At 44.9% G+C, this 20,349-nt stretch overlaps 1 protein-coding gene across 9 annotated transcripts in view; it reads left to right on the top strand.

Moving 5' to 3' along the window:
- LOC103567210 (C-C chemokine receptor type 5-like) overlaps positions 1 to 19,716 on the top strand; it is a 28,927-nt gene extending 9,211 nt beyond the window's left edge. The window contains exons 1-7 of one of the 9 annotated variants that reach the window (XR_011527470.1): positions 4,233 to 4,374; positions 4,794 to 4,945; positions 5,033 to 5,085; positions 6,681 to 9,971; positions 10,174 to 10,219; positions 11,454 to 11,522; positions 17,438 to 19,716. Coding sequence is in view for 3 of the 9 variants with exons in the window: in XM_070577146.1 (XP_070433247.1) it covers positions 6,692 to 7,756 (1,065 nt within the window). In the remaining 6 variants the exon portion in view is untranslated. Of the gene's footprint in view, positions 1 to 4,232; positions 4,418 to 4,793; positions 4,946 to 5,032; positions 5,086 to 6,680; positions 11,409 to 11,453 lie in introns of those variants that run through there. The other 8 variants (XR_011527467.1, XR_011527466.1, XR_011527469.1 and 5 more) reach the window with 8 other exon arrangements.
- The last annotated feature ends 633 nt before the right edge of the window (positions 19,717 to 20,349 follow it).

Raw genomic sequence — 20,349 nt, 5'->3', positions numbered from 1 at the left:
ACGTAGTCTGCCCCATGCCGTCCTCCTTGATCTGCGGTGCTCAAAGCAGCTGGCCGGGTTGGAGCATTTCTCCGAGAGGCCCTGCAGCTTCCTGGGAGGCACCCATCAAGATGCCATCTTTCCACTTTTGCTTTTGCTCATTATTCACATCTCCCTGACAAACTGAGATGGCCTCCGGTGATCAGCCAGCGGCAAAGTCTACCAAGCGCCTCCAAGAGGAAACGCACGGGCAGAGAAGTGTAAACCCGGCTGATGAGCCACCTCTGTGCAGCTGCCCAGGAATCGAGGGGCGGGCTGGCCCTGGGTGTGGTGAGTGACTGAGGTTGGAAATTTCCTCAGACTCACCACTTTGGCACCATGTTTGTACCCTGACCCAGGGGTGCTCTCACATCCTCGGGACGTCCTTGCTGCCTCAGTGCCACACCCTGTCTCCACCATCACCTCTCCCATGTCCTCTTCCTCTGCTCAGCTGGTCTGCTGCCTAGTGGATGCCCCACCCAGGAAGGAGGTGCTGGCCTCCCCTTCTTGCAAGCCCCCATTCCTCACATGATTGTCTCAGAGCCCCTCCCATGGCTTTGTGGAGAGGAACCCTCCTCCTCCCCGTCAATCCCACCCACTTCTACAGCCCTCTCCCCCGCAAGCTTGTCTCCTTCTGTGGGACACGGTGGGAGGAGTTGACCTGGTGATGGAGGCACAGGGCTGATTCTGTCACTCTTTGTCAGCCCTGGAGGCGGTGGGTGAGCCCAGGTGTCAGTGGTTTTCGTAAAACCGGAGGGTACTTAACACCTGTTTGCCGTCAGCCTCAGGCCGTAGTTGCCAGTTCTGGGACAAGAAAAGTCCCACATGATATCCTGTTATCACAGAGCTGAATCGAGAGCTACAGGTGTGATCCGACCCCTGAAGATCCCAGTGGCCTGTGATAGACCTTAATCGGTGCATTCAGCCTCTGTCACTGCACCTAAGATTGCGTTGGCCCAGGTCTGGGCCCTGATCCGAAAGCAATACCCAAAATGCACACAGCAGACGCCCCCACTGAGTGAGTGGGTTTCCAGCGCGTCCGGACACATCTAACAAAGGGCAGAGGCAGCAGCCTGCAGGCCTCTACTTGGTTCGACGACGTGCATAGGGCATGGGGGATGTACTCATGGGCTGGGAAAAGGGGAGGCTCTAGAGGACAGAGACAGCGGGAAGGGAGAGGACAGCACAGTGACCTCCCCACCCCGCTCCCCATGAAGCGTCTGAGGCAGAAGGCGAAGGACTGCTGGGAGTCACAGCACCCAGCATCATTGTTGAGGCACACAGGTGACAAAATGCGACCCCCCGGGGGTGGAGTCTTCCTATTTTGTGAGAATCACGGGGATCTCTGGTTCTCCTGGTGAAGGTGGCTTTGGGGCCACTGGGAGCATCCTCCTGGGCCGGGATACGAGCACTGACAGCAACACGCAAAACACAGTGTCCACATTAGTGCACCACAGAGAGAGCCCGACTGTCATCGCAGAGCTCTGTCACATCCAGTCACGGCATTCTGTTCACCAAAGGAAGCCAGACATGAAAGGGGACAGCATCTGTGATGGCATTTATATGAAGTTAAAGAGCGGGCACTTCCAATCCATGATGACAGAGGTCAGAGTGGCCCTTGCCTCTGGGGGAGGCTTCTGGGTGATCATCTCGAGCTGGGTGGTGGTTCCCTGGGTGCATGCATGGCAAACCTCTCCACGCTGACACGAAGGATTAGTGGCCTGTGCTGCATGTGAGTGACACCTCAGTAAAAGTAACAAAGAACTATACTCACAAAGAGTTTTTTAACAACATGAGAAAATGTCTATACTGCAATCTTGAGCAAAAAAGAAAAGAGCATCATACAGAACTGGTGCTGTGAGGGGACAGTTAAGCAAAAAGTATGCACAGCAAAAGGTCTGGATTGAAACATCAAGTGTCAAGAGGGGTTGTTCTGAGATTGTGAAAATGTGCCTAATTTTGTTCCTACTTTCTATTTCTGTTTTTCCTCATCTCACACAATGAGAATCCTACGTTTCTGTGGCCCATCGCAATGTTGACTGACACAGACCCAGAGCCCACTCGAGCCCCGGCTGTGTTCATGGCAGCCGCTGTGTGGCAGTTTCAGCTCGTCGGGCTCACGCAGTGGGCCCTTGGCACCCAAGGAGAAGGCTGACGTTCTCCCATGCTGGGGGAGATGCTCTGAGTCGACGGTCCAGGGACGGCGTAGGCAAGGAGAGTGAATGACCCTTGGAACTTGGGTGCAGTGTCTAGGTTTGGAGCAGTTGTCTAAAGGCTGGCCAGTGCCCAGAAAGGAGGACTGGCACCAGACACTCTCCAATATGGATACCAAGTCTAGAGTGACAAGCCAGTCTAAGGCTCATGTCTCCTGGGGAGCCTGAATGCCGTATATATATGTGAATGAGACTCTGCAAACTGGAAGGGCCAAGGTAGAAAGAGAAGCAGAGAAACAAAGTCACAACATGAGAAACCCCTAGTTTGCAGACACTGTTGTTTAAGCCAGAACAATGTTCCATTGATGAAATGCTGAAGAAGTTCCCATGGGTCCTCACTTCCTCGTGCATCCTTGGGATGAATCCCGGTCCGAGAGGTGACCTCACCTCACCTCTGGACCCAGAAACCTGAAAGGAGGTAACGCACCCTGCTAAACTGGGCTTCCTTGTTTCAGCCTCTGAATCCTCACCCTGTTTCCCACCCAACGTGTATTTTCCAAACCAACCTGGCCTTGGAGTCGTTTAGTAATTAAGGGGGGAGCTGCTTTGGGACCCCCAGGGCTAGCACATCACTTGACAGATGAGGAAATGAAAGCTCAGAGAAAGGAAGTATCTTACCCAGGGCACACCACAGTCAGCAGCAGGGTCTGGGTGACTCTGAGGCTGCTCCACTACTCCAGGCCGCCCTCTGCAGGTGGGCACGCCTTCACGAGCTCCACCACCCCTGTGACGGAGACCCAGAACACAGGGCAAAGCCTTGGCTCCTGTGGTCAAAGTAAGACCCGGCCACTGTCACAGACAGAAATGTAACATTTCTCCAGCAGCATCTGACAGTTCCACCCACGTGCATCGCCAGGGCACACAGAATGCTCTTCAGAGAAACAAACTGAATTTAGCTGACCTATTTTCTATGAATGTGCATGTGGATCTCTGTGTGGCCCATATTTCACTGCTTCAGTAGCTCGCAGAGGGCCAGGATCTGCAAAGACCCTACCCTTGTTGTATCATTTGATCTTGACCGCAGACCTATCGAGTAGGTTTGTGTTTTGGGGTTTTTGCCCCCATTTTACAGATAAGAAAACTGAGGCTTGAGAGTTTCAGTAACTCGTTCAGAGTCAAGAAGGAAACAGTGAAACCGGGGTTTAAACCCCACAGCACGTCTGCAGAGTCCAGTTCTTCATCACCGCCTCTCGAATTGCCCATGCAGGATGAACTGGAACATCTTTTGCACGATTCACTGTCCTGGTTTTGATTGCTGGTCGTTGGGCGCTGTTGTAACACAAACCATCACCCTATATGGGCTGGTTCTTGATCGCTGGGCTACTTCTGCCTTTCCTGGCTTCCCCGACACTCATTTCCTCCTGGTCTCTGAGCACCAACCATTAGCTTCACCCTTCCACCCTCTAGTTCGCTGACACTAATCTGCTCTAGACGGGGACCCCAGCGAACCAATTTTGTTAGAATTCTGTAAAATAAACTGTCTCTAAGAAAGGATTACGGAATGAGTAACTAAGACTTTGAGGTTTATTGAGAGCATATTCTGTGCTAAATCCTGGACGGGGCTGCCTCACAGAATCCTCCCAACAGACCCGGGGAGCAGCTGGAGTGTGCAGCCCAGCGCACAGATGGGAAAGCTGAGGGTCGGGCAGGCCTCAAGCTCGGGCGTCTGCCTGAAGAGGTCGCTTGCTCAGCCCGAGGGGGAGGCTGCCTCCACAAGCTTAGGGTCTCCTTTGCCATCCCTTAGCTCAGAAGCCAATGCTTCTTACCTCATAATGAGGAAACAGACACCCCCAGAGGGCGTGCTTGTGGCTCAGGAGCGGCTCTCCCCTGTGTTCTCAGCTCTGTTGTCAACAGTTGAGGTTTGTAGATAAGGAACCAACCACGAAGAAAGCTCGATGTGACTGCCTATACAGTAGTCTGCTCGTATGATCCTGAACCTGACCCTGTCCCTCTGTCAATTTTTGCCCATTTCCTGTTGAAAATTTCTCATACTCCAGATAGACTGTGTGCGTGGCGGGAGGAGGTCCGCTGCCTCTCCATCTGGCCCAGCACAGGCGCTCACAGGTGCTGCTGGCGTGGAGGGCTGCAAGACAGTGACGAGGCAGAGGGAACATTCATAACGACACCCCCCACCGCCCCTCAGGTACCTGACGCGGAGAAAGCTGGGCGACGTGTTTAGCTGCAAGGTGAACCTGTAGTTAAAACCCTTTAGACAATGTTATTTTAGTTTACAGAGAAAAACAGTATTGAGTGGTGAGCGAGTGTGTGAGTCGAGGTGGGCGGGGGGGATGGGAGGAGAGTGGATAAAGGGGAGCGTGGGGTTGGTGTGAGGCACTCCTGTCCCACTTTGAAGTTGGTTCCAGCTGGTTTTCCTGGAGGACAAATAGGAACAGAATCAGAATCTCTCACCCTTTTCGCCTCACCACCGATAAGCCCTGAGGTCTTGTAGACATCATCTGCTTCCTGGACAGCAGTTTCTTTCAGGAAATGAGGGCTTTGGACTAGATGGTGTGAATGTCCTTCTAGTTCTAACATCCTTCAGTTCTTTCTGTTTTCTAACAGACTGCGCAGTGGACGAGCAGAGAACCAAAAGAAGACGGCGCACTCGGGGGAGACGGCGAGTACACTCTCAGACGGAGGTCTAGTCTCCAGCCTATTTTTAGCTCAATAGGAAAAAAAAAAAAAGAAGAACTGTTCTCTGATTTTTTTGCCTGGTAATATACTTGTTCATTAAACTCCACCCCCTTTCAAAGAAGCTGCATTTCCTACTTTCACACTGTCTATATGTTTGATTCACACAGCTCAGCAGAGCAGAGCAGCTGAGACATCTGTGCCCTGACGAGAAGGCCTCCTGGTAAGTCACCTCCCAGCCCCTTTGCCACTAATCAACTCAGCTCCTGGCTGAGTAACAGCCTGTAGAGGAAACCCAGAGAAGACATTAAACCATACCAGCTGCTCGTAGAACTATCCTAAAATACCATCTTTGAGACAAGGAAAGACTTAGGATTTAGAAAGAGTTTCAGACCATGATAACATCAAAGATATAAAACATGATTATGAATGAAAGTTTTTAAAGGGAGAATTTTTTCTTTTAAACCCTCGCCTTTCAAAAGAGAGATTTTCAGAGAGATGATGGTTGGCCAAACTCTTGGAAGAGGTTATCTTCTGGTGAGGAGCACGACAGCCTCCGCAGGGGATGCCCTTGAACGTGGGGCCAACCAGAAGTTGTGTTAAGTCTGGTTCTTTTGTTTCGTTTTGTTTTTCCCCAGAAAAAAGGGAAGCCTAAATATTCTCCAAATTAATATCAAATTGCAATATGATATAAAGTTTTCCTTTAATATATCAGTTCTGCAACACATGGAGTGTATGATTCCTTTGCTGGCTCAGAATTTAAAGGTGAAATTTTCTGTGTGCTTCTCCCAGCTGCCTAACGTGAGGCACAGGGAGCTTGAGACGTACAAAGATAATTAGAGGCAATTCTGAGCCGAGCAGTGGAGCTGAAGTAGACCAGGCAAGCCAGCAGGCTGCGAAGGGGCCAAGCTAACCCGGAACGTATGGTGGTGAATGAAATATTTTCCACTTGGCCATTTCTCATGTATGTGTGGGAGCTCTTAGTTTTAGCAGCTCAGGAACTACAAACACAAACTTCAGAGACAATGTGAGACAGGCAGTCTGGCATTTACAAAGTGGCTGCTGGCTCCTATGACCTTGTGAGGGGCATGTGGGCATGATCCCCTTTCATTCTGACCACAATGAGGTGCCAGGCTAACAGTCCCACTCCTTAGTCCTCTCACCAAGGAGGAAGGGTGGCATGGTGGATAAAAGTGCAGGCTGCCTGCATTCAAAATCACTTGCCTCCTAGCTGCGTGTCTTTGGGCAAGTTACTCATCCTCTCTGTGCTTCAAGGTTCTTATGTGCAAAATGGGGACAGTAACATGACCTGCCTCCTAGAGTCAGCTTGAGGATTAATGACTGAATGGATGTGAAGCTTAGAACACTGGTTGGCATGCAGAGCGCCCTTGGGAACTGGTCATCATGACTGGCACACTCGTGGGGATGCTCTGAGGAAGCTAACTCCAGGGACCAGCAGCTTCAGCACGGACTATAAGACGGTGTTGGACGGCGCCTGACTCAGTTTCTTGAAATTCTTATCAAAGCCCCATTCACTCCCTGTGGTGACAGAACACCAGATTTTATTTGGAGAGATGATGCTTTCGTGAATTTCCCCAACAGAGCTGGGCTGTCCGTCTAGTGAGCAGAAAAGCTGGCAGCAAACCTTCCCTTTACTAAAAAAGTTCATTGTTGGCCAAAAAAAGGGAGCTCAGTTAAATGTAGAAATCTATGTTCCAACTTTAAAAACCTATTACTGTATAAGATGGCTTGCATCCATGGTGGGCTCCTAAACACATTCCAGGACCTTATAAGAGATCACTGTTTCTTTACTCACAGGGTTGAGCAAGATGGGTTATCAGACGACAAGTCCGTTCTATGACATCGATTACAGTACGTCAGAGCCCTGCCAAAAAACCGATGTGAGACAAATCGCAGCCAGGCTCCTGCCCCCGCTCTACTCGCTGGTGTTCATCTGTGGTTCTCTGGGCAACATGCTGGTCATCCTTGTCCTGATAAAGTACGTAAAGCTAAAGAGGGTGGCTGACATCTACCTGCTCAACTTGGCCATCTCTGACTTGCTTTTCGTTCTCACCCTCCCATTGTGGGCTCACTACGCAGCACACAGTTGGGTTTTTGGAAATAGAATGTGTCAACTTTCGATTGGACTCTATTTTATAGGCTTCTTCTCTGGAATCTTCTTCATCATCCTCCTGACAATCGACAGGTACCTGGCTATCGTCCATCCTGTGATTCCTTTAAAGGTCAGCACCGTCGCCTTTGGGGTGGTGTCAAGTGGGGTCACTTGGCTGGTGGCTGTGTTTGCCTCTCTTCCAGGAATCATCTTTACCAAATCCCAAAAAGAAGACTTCTTGGAATCTGAGAAAGAGTCTGTTTACTCCTGCGGCCCTTATTTTCCACCACAATGGAGGAATTTCCATATAATAATGATCACCATTCTCAGCCTGGTCCTGCCACTGCTGGTCATGATCATCTGCTACTCAGCAATCCTGAAAACCCTGCTTCAGTGTCTCCCCAGGAAGAAGCATAAGGCCGTGAGGCTCATTTTCGTGATCATGATAGTGTACTTTCTCTTCTGGGCTCCCTACAACATCGTCCTTCTCCTGAGCACCTTCCAGGAAATCTTTGGCTTGAGTGACTTTGAGACCTCCAGTCGGCTGGACCAAGCCATGCAGGTGACGGAGACTCTTGGGATGACGCACTGCTGCATCAACCCCATCATCTACGCCTTCGTCGGTGAGAAGTTCAGAAGGTATCTCTCCATGTTCTTCCGAAAGCACGTTGCCAAACATCTCTGCAAACCTCGCTGCCCAGTTTTCTGTGGGAAGACTGTAGAACGAGTGAGTTCAAGAAACACCCCTTCCGCTGGGGAGCAGGAACTCTCAATAGCTTGATAAAGGAGCAGCAGTTTGCTTATTTTCAAATGGAGATAACAATCTATATTTGATAGTACACCTCGGGGTTTGCTGAGGAATAGAGGCCTGTAAGTCTCTAAAGCAAGTGCCCAAGAACCTCAGGGCTGTGTGTACCAAGACAGACTTTTGTCACTCCTTGCATAGCCAATGTGTGCTCAGGGAATATTCCAGAACAACTGTGGGTAGAGACGTTAACTCTCCAGCAAACTCATCTCAGTTCCTGGAAATGCCTCATCGCCTTGTGCTGATGCTCTTTTTCCAGCCTCCTCCATGTCTTCATTCGCTCTCTGATTCCATCAATCTCTTGTAATCAAGGACCCAGCTGGAGGTGGGGAGGAGCGCAGCCAGGTACCGGTGAACAGAATGAGAGTGAGTGGGGTCAGGGCCAAGTGTAAGGAGGAGGGAGACATGAGCACAGCTGAGGCTGGATGAAGATGAAGGTGATGGGTTCGCTCATTCAGCCAGAAAATAAATCTCCCACCCGTGTTTGACTTTGAAGACTCCACCAGGTCGTGGAGAGCTTGGGAACTGCGATAACTTTCTGGAGCTTTGGTTGGGTCCGTGATCCCCTTCTCCGTACACGCATGACACATGTTCGCCATATTACGTTTTATCTATAACAAACACACACCCTACATTTGAAGTTTACTAAATATCATGCTCCATTTTTCACATGGTTCTTAGGCCACATCCCTCTTTATAAAAATTTGTGACAATTTTTGTTTATTAAATATGCATGAGCTACAATGAGATAAACAATTAAAAGCCCTGGTTTGGTCTTTCCAGGGAACGGTGTGGGCTGGAGGTAGTGATTATGGGAAAGTGTGGGGACTAGTGAGTTCCTCCATCAGGAGTGGAAGAGCCTTAGCAAGAACACAGGAGGACGTGTGAGACCACTATGCTTCCAGAATCAGCTCAGAGGAGAGGCCAGGACGGATGCACCAGCACCAGTAGAGGCCTCACGTCTTAGATCGGACCATGCACACGCGTGTGTGTGTGTGTGTGAGTGTGTTTGTGTGTGTGTTGTGTGCATCTGTTTCCTGTTGCCTTTGCCTGCCTCCCTGCTGCCCTTGACCCGTCTGTTTCCCCACAGCCTTTGCCACATAACTCTTGCCTGTAGGATTGTCCTTCTCCCAAACCCAGTTTGTGGATGTCTAGCGGGGTAGAGTTGGGGAGAATGTGAAGGAAACTGTGCAACAAGCAGGTTCGTTGGGCCCAGGAGAGGGAAAACAATGGGTGGGGGCACTGGGGTGTGTCCTTGGGGCAGAGAAGGGGTCTGAGATGTGACAGAGACCCCTGCCTTGGAAATCACCCGTCTGGCCTATGATCTCAGGGTGTAAGTTATCAGGTTGGGCGGGCCTAGATGAAGAACACTGTAGATGGGTTGGTACAAACTACCTTCCAGGACCTCATTGTTGAATATAGGCATAGAGTTCAACATTTTTTTGTAAAAGTAAAATTAAAGCTGAAAGCTGCAGTTTGCAAATGTGGTTGCTGGGGACTGGAATTGGCCACCCAAAGACATGTCTCTTTGGCATGAGGATTATTTTGGGCTGGTTACTTTTAAAAACTTCAAACATGAGAGAAACTCTGAAAAGTAGAATTTACTTACCCTTTGTTAAGAGACATTTACATTTGTAAAGAAAATCTCCATCTGTAAATGTGTCTTCCTCTCTGTACCAGGAAGAAGGGGGGATGACCTTATCTCTAGAAACTCTTAATCAATGTGGAAGGCAAGGACTTAAATCTGCATTATAACCTTACCCTTGTTTACTGTGCTTTTCTGGTAATCTCCCATAACTGACTCCCCCCAATCCCAACATCCTCCTTTGTCTTTAGCTGAGGATATAAGGTGAGAGCTTCTGCCATTTTGGTGAGTTACTCAGTTTTTCTGGGTCTCTCCCATGTATACATGTTGTAAAGCTTTGTTTAATTTTCTCCTGTTATTCTGTGCCATGTGAATTTAATTTGTTGTCCAGCCAGAAGGACCCAGAGCAGGTAGAGTAAATGTCTTCCTCCCCTACAGTTTGGCGACTTGGATGGGATAAAATTTCACTGGCTGGACACTGCTCACTCCTGGACTGCTTGCAACCAAGAGATCCTGGACCCCTGATGAGAGCTGGCAAGAGCTAAGAGTTCTTACGACGTCAGTCTCCCGGATCTCTGCTTGCAGGGTCCAATGGAAGCAGGAGTGGTGAGATTTTTTGCTTTTCTAATTTTAGACTAGTGGGGGGAATTTTGGTGAGGCTAGTGTCAATGCAAATAATCCATAACCAACCTATAAATCAAAATTGGGGTGAGTTTATTATGAGCCAAAGTGAAGATTATCACCGGGGAAGGCCTTAGAAGGCATTCCAGAGAAGTGTGAGTTTCAGTACTGTCTTATATCTTTTCAGAACAAAGAAGATACATTGGACACACCCAGGATACATTTTCAAAGAGGTATTCGGTTGCAAATTAGCGGGTCAACATGACCATGATGCCAGGAAAGGGACTAATCCAGGCGTTACCAATAGGGCGTTACCAATAAGGTGTTGTTACCAATAGGTCACAGGAGCGGAAGTATGCATTCTTTCTCTCAAGAGAGTCCTTACTTTAATGGATAAGCAGATGTACAATGTGTGTTTGATAGGCCATAAGTCAGGCTTTCTAGTTCAAGCCGAATCAGTTTTGAACTCGAATAGTTACCCTATATACCTCAATATGTGAAAATTTCTTGTCGCTAGCTTCTTGGATTCAGCAACTCTGGGATTTGGTTGAGCACCCGTTGGTTGTAGATCCTTTTCCTCCCAGAGAGAGTACTTTTCCTCGTCTGTCTTTTTTTGTTGTTTGTCATAAGGTACAGACACCTCTATAAGCCTGTTGTCTGGGCCTTTTGTCTTGTTCTATGTCTTGAGAGCTTGGTTTTGTGAATTTTCTGGTCTCCGCCATCTGGAGGAGGCATGTACTGGCACACATCTTGGTGGCCAGTGGAGTAGACTGGGGTGCCGGGACACACTCTCTTTGTCTGGCTGTGTTAGCTCTCAGGGGAGTTTGTCATAGGGGGTCCCTACTGCTTTCATGAGGGGTGTTTGTCATCTCAACCTTTGTTGCTTGCTGTGCAAGGAAGGCCTTTACTTTCTTAGACTATTTTTGGGAGTGAACGTTTCTGGATCTCTTTTGGGGACGCCTCCCCTGTCCACAGTTAAGCTTATTGGCTGAGTTGCTTTTAAGATCCTACTCGTCAATATGGCCAGACGATGGATCATTTAAATTGGGAAAACTTCTAAATTGGGGGAAAAAATTTGTGAGAGTTCTCATCATAATTTTTATCGGTACATATGAAAAGGCCAAATTAAAAAAGAAACACACACACAGAAAAACAGTGACTAGCTTTAAGCCCCTGACTCAGGTTACAATTGAAATGATGAAAAATAAAAGTGTAAGTGTTGATAAGTTTATAAAGATTAGAATGCTTGAGCTGATTTTTTTTTATAAAGAGGTTATATCAACTTTGCCTGAGTATGTTTTAAAATGTCTAACTGGGAATACTTCCCTGTCCAATATTATAAGGCCATGACCTATTGATAAAGTCCTGCCCATGGGTCCTGTCCCCACGCTATTCTCTGAATAAAGGAGTACTACTACCAGACCCTGAGAGTCCAAGAAATCTTTCTTTCGACTCCTTGGCTTGCAGAGCCTGCATCCCTTCTTCTGGTGGCCCGTATGGAGATCTTGCTTCACCAGCTTGTGAGCTGAAGTTCTGGTAAGTGCACTTTTCTTCCTTGTGCCTTTCTCTTTTTCAAGGATGGATCTAAATTCACTTCTCCATCAGGAACCTTCTTGGACAGCTGTATGAATCCACGTTTGCTGCCCATGGCTACTTTATGGGGCAAACCATGGCATTCAACCCGAAGAGAACCAGTACCTTAAGCCTGAGGGTGATGAAGAACAAATTAAACCATTCCTTCCTAATCCTATCTCTAATATATAAATTTTACATGGCCACAGGTAGACCACGTAACTCATCAGGACGGCCGCCAATCTCCAAGACTCCTGCAGCAGGTTTCTTTTCCTAAGGCTGGTTTGGAATCCCTCCCTATGGCTCCTGACCACACTCTGAACCTCGGGAAAGTCCCAACTGGGACTCTGGTTCAAGGAAAGTAACAAACTCTAACCTCTGGTTGAGTATGGGAACCCTTTCTTGGGAGAACAGCTCCAGGATGCAATTGGGTAGAATGTCCCCCAGATGGGTGGAAAATTCTTCACTGTTTTTCTCTATTCTTTTATCTCTGAGACCATTCACCAGGCGCCTATTACTGCCAGGCATAATAGGGAAGATATACAAGGGATGCAATGCAGGGGGATGTCCCCATCACCCCTTGCTATAGGAACTCCACAGGAGGAACAACGGGTAGGACGCTGCCCTAGGTTTAGGGGGGATTTTCAAGGTAATGGACCCTTTTCTTTCATCTCTCTTAAAGTTACAGTGGCCATTTTGGGCTCCTTTTGAGCTTTGCAATTGAGAAACAGAGAAATCTTTAAAGTGTCAAAGGATCCGCCCCTGGGAGCCCCCACTCTGGTTTCTGGGCCTGATCACCCCGGTGACCCCAAATGGGGTACCCTCTCTTGGCAGTTGACTCGTTGAGTATTTTAGATGCCTACTGAGTCGGGTATAAGGATAGGAGACCTGTAATTTATTCTGTGAACTGTCCTGCCCGTGTTGTGTGCCCCGGCATGAGAACTGTTGTATGACCCTTATTTTGATAAACCTCTGGAAGAGGCCACGAGGATGAGGCCTGATCTCCTCTTTTCCTTTCTTTGTCTGTTTCCTTTGTCATCTCCTCTATTGTCACCAAGTCGAGGTTAAGTTCAGGCTGGACCTGAGCAGAACCTGGATCTTTGGTAAATTGAACGCTTGAAACATTTTTTCCAGGGACTTAACTCTCAACCCCGGTGCTGGGAGCCCCAGCCTCCGGCCAGCTCCAGGCCTTTGCCTCCTGCTTCCCTTGGCTCACCTTGTGCTGGCTCAGGGGCTAAGTGCCTGGGCTGAGCGGGACCTGACTACATCTTATAACTATATCGATGCCCACACTTGGGCTCTGCACCCTTTCTCCAGCCCACTGTCAGTCAGACACCGGCTTTACTGCTATGGGGAATACCCCAAGCATCCCCGGAGACTCACCCCTTGGGTGCATTTTAATTGGAAACATTTTCAATTGGATGGATTATGCCCCAGAAACTCCATCTTGGAGAAAACTTGAGAGATTTCTCTCTCTGTACCTTTATTATGTAGTTGGACAGGTAGATCAACCTATACTATCATTTGAGTTACAACCCAGTTTCTGGGAAATCAAGAGCAACTATCTTTAAAAAAAATCCTGTGAGGCTAGAAAAGCAGCTCTAGAGGTGGTTCAGGCTCCACCCACTTCCCTCATCTCAAAGAGCCTGCAAATCCTCTGGGGACTATCTAGCCCATCACTAATTTCTAAGACTGAAGAAAAAAGGAAAGGGAAAAGGCCAAAAACGTGGCCATAAGCGTGCCCTTGCCAAAAATCTAGCATCTTGAGTGTCTTCTCCACAAATATTACTAAAAAGGCTCAAAAAAAAATTTGGATTCATAACTAGGGAGCTTTGTATTACTGTACCTGATTCATGGCAGTAGCTTTTAAAACAATAGGTGTGGAGACTCTGTGCATGTGTGTCTATATGTATGTTAGATGTGTATGATATTTTTACCTCCAGATGATATGACTACAATTAAGAGCTTTGTTCAATTGGCTAAAAATAAGCGCTTGTGTAAATTGTAAATATTATAGAACCTAACTCAACTGTCTTTCAAGTTAACATGATATAAATTAATCTTTGGTAAATGAAAGCTTATTTAAGTATGTTGGTTTGATTAAAATGGACATGTCCTCCAGAGTTAGCACTGGATATGATGCAGACATGCAGCCTTTCTTCTACATTTATTGGTCAAATAAGCTGATGTTATCTCTATTACAAAACTGGTTAACAAAAATAATAACTTAAATGATGGCTAATTTTGACTAATGTCTCATGAAGTTTTATAGGCAATCTAAATAATTGTTGGGATCGAGTAAACTAAACAGATGTGAAAAAGCTACAAGTGTTAGGTAAACTTTTTAAAATAATTATGTCTTATGACATGTATATTTAAAATAAATTCCAGAATCTTTTTGGTAACTTGAAAGTTTGAAGTTTTGCTAGGTCAATTTAAATGATAACATTCATTGAGTATTTAGATCATTTCCAAATAATATATTAGACATTAATTATTAAATATATGTTTATCTACTTTTGGCTTCTTATTACAAAGAAACTAAAAGGAGTTTGGGTCTATCAGTAAACATGTCTTGTATTTTACCACGAAGTAGCATGTTTCTAGAAATTATGAAAAGTATTTATAAATTTGCCAAACCACAGTATGCTAATATAAAACACAGTTCATAGTTGCTTACTTTTTAGTTTTTACTAGGGTCTGTAAGGGTTAAAAATTTAATTGATATATGTAATTAAAGCCACTAAAAATTTAAAAGGAAAACATCTTTGTATCTAAGGAAAGTAAAATGTATGTTTTCAGTAAAGAAGGTATAAAGAGTGAGATATGTTTGTTTGTTGGGTTAAGAAAGATAAATTTGTCCTAAAGTACCAGAAGGGAAGAAAATTTGGGACGAATTCTGAAGGTGAAAAGAAAGTAGTGGAAGGTTTGTGAGGGAGCAATTCTGAAAGGAGTTTTATGCTGGTGAAGTTGACTAATATTAAAGTAAATGAGTTTTAATGTTAAAAATAAGCTGGTGCAGAAATTAAACGTTGGTTTTTCTCTCAAAGGATAATTCTCCTGAACTTCTAGTCTGCTCTTGGTAAAGAGAGTATGGAAAGTTTTTTCTTTAAGTTGTCTAGCAGAAGGGATTGTATGTTTTATCAAAATAAATATCCTGTATTGTTTAGCAAGTCTTTAATCACAGGCGCTAAGGTCTTACAGCTGTTTGATCCTCTGAATTTGCCTAAAAGTCTTTAGTTGTCACTATGGTTAAACGCATAACTAAACACTGTGTCAAAGGGACCTATGGTATTTTGTGGGTAAAAGTTATTGATATAGATGTTTAAAAAATTATATGACATTCCTAAAATTCTTATCTATCCTGGTTATCAGGCATAATTCTGGTTATTATTTTAAGGTGTTTTATGTCACAAAAGTAACCAAATTTCTTTGTCAATTTCCTTTTTTTCTTTTTATTAAGATTATGATAGTTTACAACCTTGTGAAATTTCAGTTGTACATTATTGTCTGTCATGTTGTAGGTGCACCCCTTCACCCTTTGTGCCCTCCCCCCACCCCCCCCTTTCCCCTGGTAACCACCAATCAGTTCTTTTTGTCTACATGTTTAACTTCCACCTATGAGTGGAGTCATACAGAGTTCATCTTCCTCTGTCTGGCTTATTTCACTTAACATAATACCCTCAAGATCCATCCATGTTGTTGTGAATGGGATGATTTTATCCTTTTTTATGGCTGAGTAGTATTCCATTGTATATATATATATATATATATATATATATACCATATCTTCTTTATCCAATCATCAGATGATGGGCACTTAGGTTGCTTCCACGTCTTAGCTATTGTACATAATGCTGCGATGAACATAGGAGTGCATGGGACTTTTGGAATTGCTGATTTCAAGTTCTTTGGATAGATACCCAGTAGTGGGATGGCTGGGTCATAAGGTATTTCTATTTTTAATTTTTTGAGAAATCTCTGTACTGTTTTCCATAGTGGCTGCACCAGTTTGCACTCCCACCAGCAGTGTATGAGGGTTCCTTTTTCTCCACAACCTCTCCAACATTTGTCACTTTTTGTTTTGGATATTTTTGCCATTCTAACAGGTGTAAGGTGATATCTTAGTGTAGTTTTGATTTGCATTTCCCTGATGATTAGTGACGATGAGCATCTTTTCATGTGCCTATTGGCCATCCATATATCTTCTTTGGAGAAATGTCTGTTCATGTGCCCTGCCCATTTTTTGATCAGGTTCTTTGATTTTTTGTTGTTGAGCTGTGTGAGTTCTTTATATATTATGGAGATTAACCCTTTGTCAGATAAATAACTTGTTGTCAATTTCCATTTTTGAGTCTTGTTGTTTACAGACATTTATTGTTTTACTCTGATGCTTTTCGCTTTTGCAAATATGTCTCATCTTCAGAAAGATTCATGGAAAAGACTCTGACACTTACTCTGGAATACAGGTTTCTGATAATAAAACTGAACTGGGTAAGAAATTACAGAAATCTGGTGGAGAAACTGATGACCTCATAAATCTGCTAACAGAAGATTAAGATCAAGAATCAATTATACAGGACTGTATAACTGATGAGGATGATAATAATTTTTTATGACTTTTGCTTGAAATATTGTTCATTTTTTGATGTTTTGCTTTGTTTTCTCAGATTTAAGGAAATCTTCTTCTCTTTTCTCTTATGCTAGCTATGACTTGTAGCAACTTGGTGAAATTATACGTTTGCGAGCAGAACTGAAACATTTATCTTTTTCTCTGTATCTGATCCCTCCAAAATTTGGAAACTTAGTGAGAGAATATGGTTATTTCATGGCAATATAGTTATTTGCATAAGTTCAATAGGAATCTGTTCTCCTTATAACAGGACACAAGTGGAAACATTGGTTATCTTACCAAGGCTTTGAACAGAATGTCATATTTGAGAGAAACATACAGGCATAGATATGACAATACTGCCTTTGAGGAATAAGGTTGACTTTCTGGAATAAAGCCACTTGGAAATATTGGCCTGGTACCTTTTTTAGAGAGATTCTAGCAGTCTTACCTGGTAAGTAAGGAAGTTCACTTATCTGGCAGGTGCAAGGAAACTTGAAATATTTTGGAGGACCTCAAGAAGAGAGGAGTCCACCCAAATCTGTAGGTATTGCAGGCAAAATCTGATGGCAAGTCCTTGGCTTGGCTTTTCTGGCCTCAAGAGGCCTTTAAAGTTCAATCTGAGATTCCTCACAAAAAATTCCAGGAAAGCAGATTTAAGAGCCTATATGATCAATTGCTATTCTTGCTGCACTTACGTAAATAATTGGGCCAAGTTTTATTGAAACTACACTTATTCGGCAAATCAGTTAGTCTTAATTTGGCTATCCTTGGTAAAAATGAGAGTGATTTTAGAGAGAAAAATTATGTTTCAGTAAAAAACTATAATACACATTTGTGGATATTAGATCCTAGTCCTGTTAATTGTCTTTGAGGGTTTTTCTACATGTGAACTGGACTGGATCCTGAATTCTTTCAGTCTCCTGAAATATCTGGCTACAAATCCCCAAACTAACGTTTTCAAATTTTTCCCTTATTTTCATACGGAATGATTGAGAACTGAACCTGCCCTTTTTCCTGAAGCCTTGCAAACTGAAGCTGCACAACTTGATGTAAACTTAAGAGAGATTCCTGTCTGTTGTTGTGTAGGCTGGAAGCCACTCAAAAAGATACTTTAACACCCAATGACATTATCACAGACATCTCAAACTGCAAAACATGCTTCGACTCTGACATCTAGAAATCTTGACTGGCTGCCCCCTGGGCTCAGAAACCGGTTTATAATTTGCTCCAACCATTAACCTTGTTTTTCTTTTTCTTTCCATAGAAAGACTTCTTATTAAATATCTGATCATTAGCCTCCACAATATAGGCCCAAATTTGGAGCCCACCCGCATCACCACTTCTAAAATGAATTTCCCTGGACTGATCTATACCAGGTCTAAGGAATGAGTTCCGGGAGATGGAATAATCTACCACTCAGCTTCTGACTATGAAACCTCTTAAAGTTTCAAAGAACTGTGAAACTTAAAAGTTTGAAAGGAGGGACTATGGAGGACTGGAATTGGCCACCCCAAGATATGTCTCTTTGGCATGAGGATTATTTTGGGCTGGTTACTTTTTAAAACTGCAGACATGAGAGGAACTCTGAAAGTAGAATTTACTTACCCTTTGTTAAGAGACATTTACATTTTTAGAGGAAATATCCATCTGTAAAGGTGTCTCCCTCTCTGTACCAGGAAGAAGGGGGGATGATCTTATCTCTAGAAACTCTTAATCAGTGTGGAAGGCAAGGACCTAAATCTGCATAAAAACCTTACTCTTGTTTACTGTGCTTTGCTGGTGATCTCCCATTGCTGACTCCCCCCAATCCCAACATCCTCCTTTGTCTTCAGCTGAGGATGGTATTTAAGGTGAGAGCTTCCGCCATTTTGGTGAGTTACTCAGTTTTGGGTCTCTCCCATGTATACATGTTACGAAGCTTTGTTTAATTTTCTCCTGTTATTCTGTGCCATGTGAATTTAATTCGTTTTCCAGCCGGAAGGACCTAGAGTGGGTAGAAGAAATGTCTTCCTCCACTACATAGTAAAGTATCATATTAAGAGTTACTATCATCCTGAGCCTGAAATTGTGTATTAGTCACAAACAATTCTGGTTTTCAGGTTAAAATTTTGGAGCACGTTGTCTTTTTTGGAAACTGCCGACTCAACAGAAATAGTTGTTGATCAGGGAGTTGGAGGTCTATGACCTACGGGTTTACTAGTTTACAGTAATGTAGTGTCTATAACATCATTTGGATCACAGTACACATGCCACGACTGTCCTCTCAACTATGCCTTTGTTCTCTCAGACTTGCTGCCAAAAACCTTTTTTTGTTTCATCATGATGTCATGGATTTCATCAGATTTGAATGCTTCTGTGCTTTGCAGATGTCCTTATTGATGCTCAAAAGGTCCCATCTGGGGGCCAGCCCAGTGGCACAGCAGTGAAGTTCACATGTTCTGCTTTGGCGGCTCAGGGTTCGCCGGTTCAAATCCCGGGTGCGGACATGGCACCGCTTGGCAAGCCATGGTGTGGTAGGCGTCCCACATATAAAGTAGAGGAAGATGTGCACAGATCTTGCTCAGGGCCAGGCTTCATCAGCAAAAAGAGGAGGATTGGCAGATGTTAGCTCAGGGCTAATCTTCCTCAAAAAAAAAAAAAAGGTCCTGTCTGGCCAATGGGAACTCCTAAATCAAGATGAGCCCTAATCACAGTTTTCCAACCTTGTTTGTAAAGGAGGGGAGTTGGTCACTTAAGTAAGCCAAGACTTGCCTCTCCTCACAGTAGAGCCAAGTTAAGAACATCAAGAATGTTAGGAATTTTGCCCAGTGCATTTCTGATCTGATACAAGTGAGAAACAATGGGCTTCTGGAACCTGGCAACTCAGGAGCTGGAAGTTACCATGGTTTTACTTTCTTGCCTGGTGGCTGCAGAAGGTTTCAGAGAGAAATGGTATGTGTTGGGATGGGCGTGGGGGAGGGGAGGTCACTACTTCACCTTCAGACATTTGCATTATCCTAATGAATGCATTCACTTTCGTTTTGATGATAATGAAGTCTAAATATTGTTTTAAAAAAACCTATAACTTGGAAAATGAATCAATGCTCTAACTAGATTGTTTTAAAAAAGAAACTGATTAGCAACTCTGCATTTCCTGCTCCCCCAGCCTCTGGCAAGCACCATTCCATTCTTCACAACTATGAGTTTGACTGTTTTAGGTACCTCATGTAAGTGGAATCATGCAGTATTTGTCCTACTCTGATTGGCTTACTTCACTTAGCATGATGTCCTCCAGATTCATCCATGTTGTTGCATATTGCAGGATTTCCTTCTTTTTAAGCCTGTATAATAATCCATTCTAGGTATATACCACATTTTCTTTATCCATTTATCAGTGCGCATGAAATTTCAGTTATACAAGATGAATGAGTTCTAAATATCTGCTGTACAACACTGTGCCTATAGGTAACAATGCTGTATTATACACTTAAACATCTGTTAAGAGGGTAGACCCCATGTTAAGTATTCTTACCACAATAAAAGAAGCCTGCCCGCTTTGTCATACTGTGGTGTGATAGATTGTCTTATTGTTCACGAATTTTCACTCCTTCCCCTGTGTGATCACACGTGCTGGTCCTTGCCCTGTGGCTTGCAGTGTGTCCTGCAGACGGGACAGCGCCACCCGATCCACAGGTGGCTCTGCCTATAGACACTGAGCAGAAGTGACATCTGCCTCATCCAAGTGGAGAATTAAGTGGAGTCACGCTGAGCCCCTGGCTATCCCTGCGCAGCCACAGGAGGGCCCGTCCCAGACCGTGACTCCTTCAGCCAGGCCCTGGTGAGCAAGCGAGAAGACACAGAGAACAGGGCCAGGGTCCCAGCCACATGGCAGCCACATGTCACAGGAGCAAGAGGCCCACGTTTACTGTTTTAAGTCACTGAGTTGGGGGCTGGGGGGAGGTGTTTGCTAAAAACAAGAGCTAATTAATACATATGGCATGTAATGACTTCATAAACAAAATTTGGAGAAGTGTCCATTTGTTTTTCCATCATGGAATTCAATGTGACAAACACACCTGGGCATCCACCACGTGCCAGACTGGGTCGTGCATGTAAAGATGGATGTGTCACTGCCCATGCCCTTAGACTTCCAAGTCCAGGGACTGCTGATGGGGAGGAGCGGTAGAGAACGGAATA

Source organism: Equus przewalskii, chromosome 15 (assembly GCF_037783145.1).
Source record: "Equus przewalskii isolate Varuska chromosome 15, EquPr2, whole genome shotgun sequence".
In the NCBI taxonomy this organism is placed as follows: Eukaryota; Metazoa; Chordata; class Mammalia; order Perissodactyla; family Equidae; genus Equus; species Equus przewalskii.
The sequence above is the reverse complement of the archived record's forward strand: the minus strand, read 5'-3'. Positions and strand labels throughout refer to the sequence as shown.